Source organism: Triticum urartu, chromosome 5A (assembly GCF_056163025.1).
Source record: "Triticum urartu cultivar PI428250 chromosome 5A, HENAU_Tu73, whole genome shotgun sequence".
NCBI lineage: Eukaryota > Viridiplantae > Streptophyta > Magnoliopsida > Poales > Poaceae > Triticum > Triticum urartu.
Window position 1 is genome coordinate 409,083,492 of NC_141877.1, and position 13,733 is coordinate 409,097,224.

Consider the following 13,733-nt stretch of genomic DNA (forward strand, 5'->3'; position numbering starts at 1 on the left):
TGATACTCAACTACCGGTTGAGAGTTTATCTTATCAACCGAGGTTGGATGCTGCGTATATACGAGATTCCAAATTCCAAGAACAATGATTCTGACGAGCAATCATGGCCAGGGAAACAAACAGGAGGCTTTCCTAATTTCCCGAGGGCCAAATTAACAACGAGAACCAGCTGTTTCTGTAGGATGATTGCCATTCTGCCAGAAGGGCCACTGCATCATTATGCACGGACGGACGTAGTGTGATGAGCATGAACGGGAAAGGGCACCGCACCGCACCGCGCCTAGTGGGCGCTAGTTGCGGTGGTTAGGAAATTCCGGAGCCTGCCCTGGGACGCCCAACACACCGGCAGGCAGCAGCACAACCGGCCGCCGCCGTCCCAAAGTCCAATGGGCAGCAGGTAGTACTACTAACATCGATGATGGGATGGGCAGCCGCATATGATATGCGCAATGACAGCACCACGCAGCGAGTTTGTTATTCAGGAGTTGCCGGGTCCTGCGCCCCAGCAGGACGTTGACCGGAGTCTCCTTGCATTGCAGCATAGAATATAGAACTGTCTTGGCCGGCCTCAATGGCAGGTAGCGGAGTGCCTAACCTACCGGGTACCGGCTGGTCAGCTGGAGCACATCCGCCGCTGCATATAACGAATACCGCTTCCTGCTGCGTGTGTGTGTGGGTGTGTTCCTGGCTATCTGGTTCTTGCCTCCGTCAAACCCTCGCTCTAGCGGCGGCGCTGCAGTGGAGATGGGGGCGTGTGCGACGAAGCCTGCTGACCTCAAGGTAGAAGGTGAGGCGCCGGAGGTTCTGGAGGACGCCGCGGAGAAGAACGTCGCCGGTGTGGCTGTGGCTGAAACTGAACCGGCCGCCGACGGGATTCGCCGGAGGTCTCTCAGCGACCTGCTCAAAGAGGTACACAGCTTTGATTTCCTCTTCACTCGCTACTTTAATACAGTGACAGAAGAGCAGGTTTTGATTTAGCAGTTGCGGTCATGTTTCATTAGTCCATTAGTCACATGATAAAACTTGGTTTGGTAGGGTGTCAACAAGTTCCATGGATAGCAGCAGGGGATTTCTAACATCCCCTTTTATCTGGATGGTGTATCCTGCAATTTTATGCGATTTGCACTTCATGAATCGAGAAGCCCTACTGATTCTGCTCCTTTTGACAGAACGACGAGAGTGACGTCGAGGCTACGGAGGCAGAGAAGAAGGCTGAAGAACCTGCAGCAGCTACCGCTGATGAAAATGGAGCGACAGAGGAGCAGCTAGCAGTTGAGCCCTCCACTGCGATGACCGAGCCAAATCACACGGCCGAAATCCTGGAGCCAGAGGATGCACATGACGCGCAGGTGGTGGAAGAAGAGAAACGTGTGGATCCTGATTCAGTTCAGGTTGCAATTTATCTTTATGCGATTTGCACTTGATGAGTCAAGAAGCTCTACTGAATCTGCTCCTTTTGACAGAACGACGAGACCGACGACGAAGCTCCTGAGGCTGAGCCAGAGAAGAAGGCTGAAGAACCAGCAGCAGCTACCGCTGATGAAAATGAAGTGACAGAGGAGCCGCTAGCAGTTGAGCCCTCCGTTGCGACGACCGAGCCAAATCACACGGCCGAAATCCTGGAGCCTGAGGCTGCAGAGGATCCCCAGACACATGCACAGGTGGTGGAAGAAGAGAAACGTGTGGATCCTGATTCAGTTCAGGTTACTGTTGTTGATTCTACTGAAAGTGTTGAAGAGAGCAAGGTCGTGGCCGATGCGTCTACCTGAATTATTCTTTATTTATTTTGAGGAAATATTTGTGCCCCTGAGATTGATAATGGTATTTTCTTGTTCATTTCCGTGCTGTAATGCTCAGTTTTTTTTTTTGGTTTTTCTGTGTATGTATTGCATGCCTGGTGGTGTAATAGCTAGATTTTATTGCCATTTCCTTGTTTATGCAACGTTATTACTAGATTTTATTGTCATGTCACGGTTTATGCAACTTTAGGGCGTCTCTAACGGTGACCCGCAAATTTCTTCCCGCATCCGCCCATGAACACGGATGCGGGAGGCCGCTATCCAACTGCATATATTTCAAACTCTTTTTCAACAAAGCGGATGAAATTCATGCAAACTGGGCTGTATTTCATATAAACACGACGAATTTCATACAAACCGGACAAAACCGGACTAGTCTACGGCCGGCGCGGGCAGGTATCCATTCTGACGACATGATACCCTCAACTATCTATTGCCGGCCGCGGCGGGTCTCCAACGCTGTCCCCATGAGCGGCAGCGATGAGCCCCAGAGATATATGCTTCAGCGCAAAAGACGACTCACTTTCGCACCGCTCACCGGAGTGGAATCGCCGCCTGATGCTTCAGCCGGAGGGGGAGGGTCCCTACGCTGCACGGACCAAGGTTGGTTCTTAGGTAAGGGGACAACGGTGACTGGCGAGAGGGCAAGACACCGCTGTGTACGCCGGCAGTGCCTCGGCGGTGGCCTTCATGGGACCCAAGCGACGCGGCCACCTGTGTTCTACTTCTCCTTGATGATGGGGACGGGCACGGACATGCTGGCCGCCACCTCGTCGATATCCGCAAAGCCGGCTTCTTTCTCTGCCTGCATGGTGCGGCTACGAGCGCGCCGACAGCAAATGGCGCGGTCGTAGGCATTGGAGGCGCGATACGATGCAGCGGCATCGACGGTAGCGACGATGCCCGTGCTGCCATGTTCCTTGCCGTGCCGGCCTGGAGCAACTCACCACTCCTTCACGAACTAGCTTGGAGCGGCGAGTAGCTGAACCACACATCGGCTTGGGGCGGCAACTTGCTCCATCAGGCTAGCCGAGGGAGGTGAAGCAGCAAGCTGCGTCGCTTGTATTTGACGGGCTCGGCGGGCCACCCAGCCGCCTTTTATGTCGGTGAACTATTCTTACTACTCGTGGGATGCTGATACGTCTCCAATGTATCTATAATTTTTTATTGTTCCATGCTATTATAGTATCAATCTTGGATGTTTTATATATAATTATATGCAACTTTATATCATTTTTTGGGACTAACCTATTAACCTAGTGCCAGTGTCAGTTGCTGTTTTTTGCTTGTTTTTGGCTTTTCAGAAAATCAGTATCAACAGAGTTCAAACGGAGAAAAAACTTTGGAATAATTTTTTCTGAACCAGAAGGGACCCACGAAGGTTCGGGAGAAGACCCGAGGAGTCACGAGGAAGAAACAAGCTCAGGGGGCGTGATACGTCTCCAACGTATCTATAATTTATGAAGTATTCATGCAATGTTTACAATAATTTTATATGATTTTGATATGATTTGATTGAACTAACCAGGAGTGACGTTGTTTTCAGCAGAACTACCGCGGTGTCGTTTTTTGTGCAGTGCAGAAATAAAAGTTCTCGGAATGGGCTGAATATTTACGGTGATTTTTTATGGACCAAAAGAGACCCCCGAGTATATCTGGCCATGGGCCGGGCCGGGCCGGGCTTGGGCCGGGCCTAAAAAAGCCCATGGCAGAAAACTGAGGCCCAGACCCTCCCAGGCCCTACCACCGGGCCTACTTTTTAAGCCCAAGCCCGGCCCATCTCGTAAAAAGCCCTGAAAAGCCTTTGGGCTTAGGGCCGTGGGCCGGGCCTCTTCCTTAAAATGCCAATATGTCAAGCCCAAGCCCGTCCAGGCCCTATTGATGGGCTCAAAACTCAGGCCCAAGCCCAACCCACGGACAAGCCCATCGGGCCTAGGCCCTGGATTTTAGGGCCGGGCCTGGGTGGGCCGACAGGGCCGGGCCTGAGATGGCCAGGACTACCCCCGAGGCATCGGAGTTGGGCCAGAAGAGTCCCGAGGTGATGGCAAGGTAGGGGGCGCGCCCTACCCCCTCGGGAGGGTGCTCCTATCTTGCCGCTGCCTCGTGGATCCCCTCGTAAATACCAAAACCACAAGAAAGAAACCTAGATCAAAAGTTTCGCCGCCGCAAGCCTCTGTAGCCCTGAAAAATCAATCTAGGCCCTCTCCGGCACCCTGCTGGAGGGGGCCATCATCACCGGAGGCCATGGAGGAGGAAGCCGGAGGGGGCCAAGGACTAGAGGGAGAACCTCTCCCCACCTAGGGGGGGGGAGGCCATGGAGGAGGAAGCACAACGAGTAGACTTGATACGTCTCCAACATATCTATAATTTTTGATTGTTCCATGCTATTATATTATCTGTTTTGGATGTTAATGGGCTTATTTATACACTTTTATATTATTTTTGGGACTAACCTACTAATCCAAGGCCCAGTGCAAATTGCTGTTTTTTTGCCCATTTCAGTGTTTCGCAGAAAAGGAATATCAAACGGAATCCAAACGGAATCAAACCTTCGGGAGAGTTATTTTTGAAACAAACGTGATCCAGAGGACTTGGAGTGGACGTCAAGAAACCAACGAGGAGGCCACGAGGCAGGGGGCGCGCCTACCCCCTGGGCGCGCCCTCCACCCTCATGGCTCCACCGACCTACTTCTTCCTCCTATATATATATATATATATATATCCATATACCCCGAAAACATCCAGGAGCACCACGAAACCCTATTTCCACCGCCGCAACCTTCTGTACCCAAGAGATCCCATCTTGGGGCCTTTTTCGGAGCTCCGCTGGAGGGGGAATCAATCACGGAGGGCTTCTACATCAACACCATGGCCTCTCCGATGATGTGTGAGTAGTTTACTTCAGACCTTCGGGTCCATAGTTATTATCTAGATGGCTTCTTCTCTCTCTTTGGATCTCAATACAATGTTCTCCTCAATCTTCTTGGAGATCTATTTGATGTAACTGTTTTTGCGGTGTGTTTGTCGAGATCCGATGAATTGTGGGTTTATGATCAAGTTTATCTATGAACAATATCTGATTCTTCTCTGAAATCTTTTATGTATGATTGGTTATCTTTGCAAGTCTCTTCGAATTATCAGTTTGGTTTGGCCTACTAGATTGATGTTTCTTGCAATGGGAGAAGCACTTAGCTTTGGGTTCAATCTTGCGGTGTCCTTTCCCAGTGATAACAGGGGCAGCAAGGCACGTATTGTATTGTTGCCATCGAGGATAAAAAGATGGGGTTTATATCATATTGCTTGAGTTTATCCCTCTACATCATGTCATCTTGCCTAATGCATTACTCTGTTCTTATGAACTTAATACTCTAGATGCATGTTGGATAGCGGTCGATGTGTGGAGTAATAGTAGTAGATGCAGAATCGTTTTGGTCTACATGTCGCGGACGTGATGCCTATATACATGATCATGCCTAGATATTCTCATAATTATGTAATTTTCTATCAATTGCCCAACAGTAATTTGTTCACCCACCGTTATACTTATGCTATCTTGAGAGAAGCCACTAGTGAAACCTATGGCCCCGGGTCTATTTTCCATCATATAAGTTTTCAATCTATTTTACTTTGCAATCTTTACTTTCAATCTATATCATAAAAATACCAAAAATATTTATCTTATTATTATTATCTCTATCAGATCTCATTCTTGTAACTGACCGTGAAGGGCTTGACAACCCCTTTATCGCGTTGGTTGCGAGGTTCTTATTTGTTTGTGCAGGTACGAGAGACTTGCGTGTAGTCTCATACTGGATTGATACCTTGGTTCTCAAAAACTGAGGGAAATACTTACGCTACTTTGCTGCATCACCCTTTCCTCTTCAAGGGAAAACCAACGCTGTGCTCAAGAGGTAGCAAGAAGGATTTCTAGCGCCGTTGCCGGGGAGATCTACGCACAAGTCAAGACATACCAAGTACCAATCACAAACTCTTATCCCTCGCATTATATTATTTGTCATTTGCCTCTCGTTTTCCTCTCCCCTACTTCACCCTTGCCATTTTATTTGCCCTCTTTTTCCGTTCCCCTTCTCTTTTCTAGTTCGCCTCTTTTCGCTTGCTTCTTGTGTGCTTGTGTGTTGGATTGTTTGTCACGATAGCTCAATAAAATACTAAATTGTGTGATTTTTCCAATACCAACAATAATGTTTTTATTAGCACTCCAATTGCTCCTCCTACCGATGCTGAATCTTGTGAAATTAATGCCTCTTTGCTGAATCTTGTCACGAAAGATCCGTTTTCTGGCCTTCCTAGTGAAGATGCCGCTACCCATCTGAACACCTTTGTTAATTTGTGTGATGTGCAAAAGAAGAAAGATGTGGATAATGATATTGTTAAATTGAAGCTATTTCCGTTTTCGCTTAGAGATCGTGCTAAAACTTGGTTTTCATCTTTGCCTAAAAATAGTATTGATTTATGGAATAAGTGCAAAGATGCTTTTATCTCTAAGTATTTTCCTCCCGCTAAGATCATCTCTCTTAGAAACGATATTATGAATTTTAAGCAACTTGATCATGAACATGTTGCACAAGCTTGGAGAGGATGAAATTAATGATACGTAATTGCCCTACACATGGTTTAAATCTTTGGATGATTATACAAATTTTCTATGCCGGATTGAAATTTTCTTTTAGAAATCTTTTAGATTCGGCCGCGGGAGGCACTTTTATGAAAATCACTTTAGGAGAAGCTACCAAACTCCTAGATAATATTATGGTTAATTATTCTCAATGGCACACTGAAAGATCTACTAGTAAAAAGGTTCATGCTATAGAAGAAATTAATATTTTGAGTGGAAAGATGGATGAACTTATGAAATTGTTTGCTAATAAGAGTGTTTTTTCTGATCCTAATGATATGCCTTTGTCTACTTTGATTGAGAATAATAATGAATCTATGGATGTGAATTTTGTTGGTAGGAACAATTTTGGTAATAACGCGTATAGAGGTAATTTTAATCCTAGGCCGTTTCCTAGTAATTCCTCTAATAATTATGATAATTCCTACAATAATTCTTATGGAAATATAATAAGATGCCCTCTGATTTTGAATCTAATATTAAATAATTTATTAGTTTGCAAAAGAGTTTCAATACTTTGATTAAAGAAAAATTGTCTAAAATTGATGAGTTGGCTAGGAACGTGGATAGAATTTATCTTGATGTTGATTCTTTGAAACTTAGATCTATTCCACCTAAGCATGAAATCAATGAGTCTCTCAAAGATATGAGAATTTCTATTAATGAGTGCAAAGAAAGAACCGCTAGGATGCGTGCTAAAAAGATTGCTTCATAAAATCATGTTCTTCTAGTTTTGATGATAATAAGGATGAAGATCTAAAAGTGATTGATGTGTCTCCTATTAAATCTTTGTTTTTCAATATGAATCTTGATAATGATGGGACTAGAGATGAGTTAAGTTTAATTAAAAGGCATCCCAATGATTCGGAGTTTTTAGATCTTGATGCAAAAATTTGTAAAGGTGGGATTGATGAGGTCAAAACTTTACATAGCAATGAACCCACTATTTTGGATTTCAAGAAATTTAATTATGATAATTATTCTTTAATAGATCGTATTTCCTTGTTGCAATCCGTGCTAAATTCTCCGCATGCTTATAATCGAAATAAAGCTTTTACTAAACATATCGTTGATGCTTTAATGCAATCTTATGAAGAAAAGCCTGAATTGGAAGTTTCTATCCCTAGAAAACTTTATGATGAGGGGGAACCTACTATTAAAATTATGATTAAAGATCATGAATGCTATGCCTTGTGTGATTTGGGTGCTAGCATTTCCACGATTCCAAAAACTTTGTGTGATGTGTTAGATTTCCATGAATTTGATGATTGTTGTTTAAATTTGCATCTTGCGGATTCCACTATTAAGAAACCTATGGGAAGGATTAATGATGTTCTTATTGTTGCAAATAGGAGTTATGTGCCCATAGTTTTCATTCTTCTTGATATAGATTGCAATCCTACATGTCCTATTATTCTTGGCAGACCTTTCCTTAGAACGATTGGTGCAATTATTGATATGAAGGAAGGGAATATTAGATTCCGATTTCCATTAAGGAAAGGCATGGAACACTTTCCTAGAAAGAAAATTAAATTACCTTATGAATCTATTATGAGAGCTACCTATGGATTGCATACCAAAGATGATAATACTTAGATCTATTCTTGCTTTTATGCCTAGCTAGGGGCGTTAAACGATAGCGCTTGTTGGGAGGCAACCCAATTTTATTTTTGTTCCTTGCTTTTTGGTTCTGTTTAGTAATAAACTAGATGGTGACGCGCGCTTTGCCGCGCCGTTTTTCGGTCGTGAGTTAATTTTTTGTGGCTATTATGGTTAAAGATGAGCACTTTGACACCGAAAAATGGAGAACCAAACTCAACTGATTTGAGCATGATTCTGGTTTACTTGGTTTATGGTGTTCAGATTGATGTTTTGATCGCTAGTTGTTTGTGTCTTGGTATATTGCCAGTTTTCATTCTACATAAACTAAATTTATTATCGAACCATTTACACAGAAATAGACCTCTCTTTTCTCTAACTTCCATACTTTGCGCACGTGCAGACATAGCCCTAGACCCATGTACGTCGCACACCCCATGCACCCCAGTTCACTCGTGCCTCTGCTCTTAGAATCACTCCCGTTACACTGGTTTTCATCCCCAAAAGGACTCTAATCTTGCAACTTAGTTGCCTCCCAAACTTGAGGTAATGAGGTTAGGTTTAGTGCCATGAGGCCTATCTACAATGGCTCTCCGACATGTGCCCATGTTGTGTTGGCTCTTTGATGTTTGATCTTTCTGTTCTAGCTCTCCCAGCGTTAGCACAATGTCAGTCTTTCACCATGAATCCACCGCCCGAAGAGCCCAACGGGGAAGACGGAGAAAGCAGCGACCCAGTCGCTCACCGCAGAACCAACAAGCTGGCACCACCCCCTCACAAACGCACAAAGCAGAAAACTGGTTTGTCCCTCCACCGATAGCTAAATAACCCGCATGCACAGGAGGTACTATTCAACATGCAACGCTTTGAAGGACGACCAGGATGTTCGCTTCAGTTGGCTACTAGTCCCCCTATTAGGCCTCAACCCACCCAAAGAAGCATAGGAAAAAAACAAAGAGAAGAAAAAGCAAAAAATGTAGTCAAGATATTCCAAATGTTTCAAAAATAAAAAATATTCACAAATTTTGAAAATGATCATTAATTTAAATATGTTTACGAATTTGAAAAAAATGACTCGGGAATTCTTAAAACGTTTTTAAATTTAGAAAATGTTTTGAATTTCAGGAAATGTTCCTCGCTATACAATCTTGAATTAAAAAATATTCATGAATCCGGAAAATGTTCTCGGATTGCAAAAGAAGTTCCCCTAAATTCAAAACTGTTCATAAATTTTAAAATATTCATGAATTTAAAATTTTGTTTATCCATCAATATAGTAGTGCCACGTCAGTGTGTGAATAGAAATCCAACCATAGCCCAAAATCGATCCACTTTCTGACATGTGGGGCCATAAATGCAAAAACCACCTTATACTGGGTGGTAGTCGGCACCGACAAGACACAAGCTGCGACACTTGGGCGAATGCCAGATGTGTGTGTGTGGTTATGTACATGTGCGAGTTAGGTTTGAAGGCAACGATTTGAGCCAACCAACTTGTGCTTGGATCTTGGTGGCTTCACCTTTAGACTCAAAATGAAATACATAGTAACAAATCTTGTACCGCAAAACACACTTCTGATCCAGCTTGCACCCTTAAAAAAATTTAGTTTAAACCAACGCTTACTCCCACTGACTAGTGGGGTCCACCATGAGGCCAAAGCCTGGATCGCTCACGGCTCACTATTTCCAGGGATCTTAGTATCTCTAGTGATAATTCATCTAGCTGTTGTTTAGATGTGGTTTCATGCTTTTAAATTAGTGTTTGTGCCAAGTAGAACCTTTGGGAAGACTTGGGGAAAGTCTTTGCGATCTTGCTGTAAAAAACAGAAACTTTAGCGCTCACGACATTTGCTGCCATTTTTTACTGGAGAGTGCGATTAGGTTGATTCTTTTTGCAGATGATTAATAGATAAATTCCTCACGTCCAGAAATTTATTTTATAATTTTTGGGGTTACATAAGTATTCGAAACCTACAGATTACTACATACTGTTCTGTTTTTGACAGATTCTGTTTTTCGCGTGTTGTTTCTTATTTTGATGAATCTATGGCTAGTATCGGAGGTTATGAACCATAGAGAAGTTGGAATACAGTAGGTTTAACACAAAAATAAATAAAGAATGAGTTCATTACAGTACCTTAAGTGGTGGTTTGTTTTCTTATACTAACGGAGCTCATGAAATTTTCTGTTTAAGTTTTGTGTTGTGAAGTTTTCAAGTTTTGGGTAAAGATTTGATGTATTATGGAATAAGGAGTGAAAAGAGCCTAAGCTTGGGGATTCCCAAGGCACCCCAAGGTAAAATTCAAGGACAACCAAAAGCCTAATCTTGGGGATGCCCCGGAAGGCATCGCCTCTTTCGTCTTCTTCTATCGGTAACTTTACTTGAGGCTATATTTTTATTCATCACATGATATGTGTTTTGCTTGGAGCATCTTGTATGATTTGAGTCTTTGCTTTTTAGTTTACCACAATAATCCTTGCTGTACACACCTTTTGGGAGACACACACATGAATTGGAATTTATTAGAATACTCTATGTGCTTCACTTATATCTTTTGAGCTAGATAATTTTGCTCTAGTGCTTCATTTATATTTCCTTTAGAGCACCGTTGTGGTTTTATTTTATAGAAATTATTGATCTCTCATGCTTCACTTATATTATTTTGAGAGTCCTTTAGAACAGCATGTCAATTTGCTTTGGTTATAAAATTAGTCCTAATATGATAGGCATCCAAGAAGGGTATAATAAAAACTATCATAAAAAGTGCATTGAATACTATGAGAAGTTTGATACTTGATGATTGTTTTGAGATATGAAGATGGTGATATTAGAATCATGCTAGTTGAGTAGTTGTGAATTTTAGAAATACTTGTTCTAAAGTTTGTGATTCCCGTAGCATGCACGTATGGTGAACCGTTATGTGATGAAGTCGGAGCATGATTTATTTATTGATTGTCTTCCTTATGAGTGGCGGTCGGGGACGAGCGATGGTCTTTTCCTACCAATCTACCCCCCTAGGAGCATGCCCGTAGTACTTTGTTTCAATAACTAATAAATTTTTTCAATAAGTATGTGAGTTTTTTATGACTAATGTTGAGTCCATGGGTTATACGCACTCTCACTTCCACCATTGCTAGCCTCTCTAGTACCGCGCAACTTTCGCCGGTACCATAAACCCACCATATACCTTCCTCAAAACAACCACCATACCTACCTACTATGGCATTACCATAGCCATTCCGAGATATATTGCCATGCAACTTTCCACTGTTCCGTTTGTTATGACACGCTTCATCACTGTCATATTGCTTCGCATGATCATGTAGTTGACATAGTATTTGTGGCAAAGCCACCATTCATAATTCTTTCATACATGTCACTCATGAGTCATTGCACATCCCGGTACACCGCCGGAGGCATTCACATAGAGCCATATTTTGTTCTAAGAATTGAGTTGTAAGTAAATAAAGTGTGATGATCATCATTATTAGAGCATTGTCCCATGTGAGGAAAGGATGATGGAGACTATGATTCCCCCACAAGTCGGGATGAGACTCCAGACGAAAAAAAAGAAAAAAAAGAGGCCATAAAAAGAGGAAAGACCCAAATAAAAAAAAATGAAAAATGAGAGAAAAGAGAGAAGGGACAATGTTACTATCCTTTTACCATACTTGTGCTTCAAAGTTGCACCATGATCTTCATGATAGAGAGTCTCCTATGTTATCACTTTCATATACTAGTGGGAATTTTACATTAAAGAACTTGGCTTGTATATTCCAATGATGGGCTTCCTCAAAATGCCCTAGGTCTTCGTGAGCAAGCTAGTTGGATGCACACCCACTTAGTTTCTTTTTGAGCTTTCATACACTTATAGCTCTAGTGCATCCGTTGCATGGCAATCCCTACTCACTCACATTGATATCACTTGACGGGCATCTCCATAGCCCGTTGATATGCCTAGTTGATGTGAGACTATCTTCTCCTTTTTGTCTTCTCCACAACCACCATTCCATTCCACCTATAGTGCTATGTCCATGGCTCACGCTCATGTATTGCGTGAAGATTGAAAAAGTTTGAGAACATCAAAAGTATGAAACAATTGCTTGGCTTGTCATCGGGGTTGTGCATGATCTAAATATTTTGTGTGGTGAAGATGGGGCATAGCAAGACTATATGATTTTGTAGGCGTAACTTTCTTTGGCCATGTTATTTTGAGAAGACATAATTGCTTTGTTAGTATGCTTGAAGTATTACTATTTTTATGTCAATATTAAAATTTTGTGTTGAATCTTTCGGATTTGAACATTCATGCCACAATAAACAAAATTACATTGAGAATTATGCTAGGTAGCATTCCACATCAAAAATTCTGTTTTTATCATTTACCTACTCAAGGACGAGCAGGAATTAAGCTTGAGGATGCTTGATACGTCTCCAACGTATCTATAATTTTTGATTATTCCATGCTATTATATTGTCTGTTTTGGATGTTAATGGGCTTATTTATACACTTTTATATTATTTTTGGGACTAACCTACTAACCCAAGGCCCAGTGCAAATTGTTGTTTTTTTTCCTATTTCAGTGTTTCGCAGAAAAGGAATATCAAACGGAATCCAAACGGAATCAAACCTTCGGGAGAGTTATTTTTGGAACAAACGTGATCCAGAGGACTTGGAGTGGACGTCAAGAAACCAACGAGGAGGCCATGAGGCAGGGGGCGCGCCTACCCCCTGGGCGCACCCTCCACCCTCGTGGCTCCACGACCCACTTCTTCCTCCTATATATATCCATATACCCCAAAAACATCCAGGAGCACCACAAAACCCTATTTCCACCGTTGCAACCTTCTGTACCCAAGAGATCCCATCTTGGGGCCTTTTTTGGAGCTCCGCTAGAGGGGGAATCAATCACGGAGGGCTTCTACATCAACACCATGGCCTCTCCGATGATGTGTGAGTAGTTTATTTCAGACCTTCAGGTCCATATTTATTAGCTAGATGGCTTCTTCTCTCTCTTTGGATCTCAATATAATGTTCTCGTCGATCTTCTTGGAGATCTATTCATTGTAACTCTTTTTGCTGTGTGTTTGTCGAGATCCGATGAATTGTGGGTTTATGATCAAGTTTATCTATGAACAATATTTGATTCTTCTCTGAAATCTTTTATGTATGATTGGTTATCTTTGCAAGTATCTTCGAATTATCAGTTTGGTTTGGCCTACTAGATTGATCTTTCTTGCAATGGGAGAAGTGCTTAGCTTTGGGTTCAATCTTGTGTTGTCCTTTCCCAGTGACAGCAGGGGCAGCAAAGCACGTATTGTATCGTTGCCATCGAGGATAAAAAATGGGGTTTATATCATATTACTTGAGTTTATCCCTCTACATCATGTCATCTTGCCTAATGCATTACTCTGTTCTTATGAACTTAATACTCTAGATGCATGCTGGATAGCGGTCGATGTGTGGAGTAATAGTAGTAGATGCAGAATCATTTCGGTCTACTTGTCACGGATGTGATGCCTATATACATGATCATGCCTAGATATTCTCATAATTATGAACTTTTCTATCAATTGCTCGACAGTAATTTGTTCATCCACCGTAATACTTATGCTATCTTGAGAGAATACACTAGTGGAACCTATGGCCCCTGGGTCTATTTTCCATCATATAAGTTTTCAATCTATTTTATTTTGC

The 13,733-nt window shown here is 42.5% G+C and overlaps 1 protein-coding gene across 2 annotated transcripts; it reads left to right on the forward strand.

Moving 5' to 3' along the window:
- Positions 1 to 587: 587 nt before the first annotated feature.
- On the forward strand, positions 588 to 1,983 carry LOC125556084 (uncharacterized). Of its 2 annotated transcripts, none has more exons than XM_048718880.2 (3): positions 588 to 909; positions 1,170 to 1,349; positions 1,464 to 1,983. In XM_048718880.2, the coding sequence occupies exons 1-3, from the start codon at positions 745 to 747 to the stop codon at positions 1,767 to 1,769; spliced, it is 651 nt and encodes a 216-aa protein (XP_048574837.2). In that variant the 5' UTR covers positions 588 to 744; the 3' UTR covers positions 1,770 to 1,983. The 2 variants fall into 2 exon arrangements, with proteins under 2 accessions (XP_048574837.2, XP_048574836.2); XM_048718879.2 differs by having other exon boundaries at positions 592 to 909; positions 1,170 to 1,391.
- Positions 1,984 to 13,733: the final 11,750 nt, after the last annotated feature.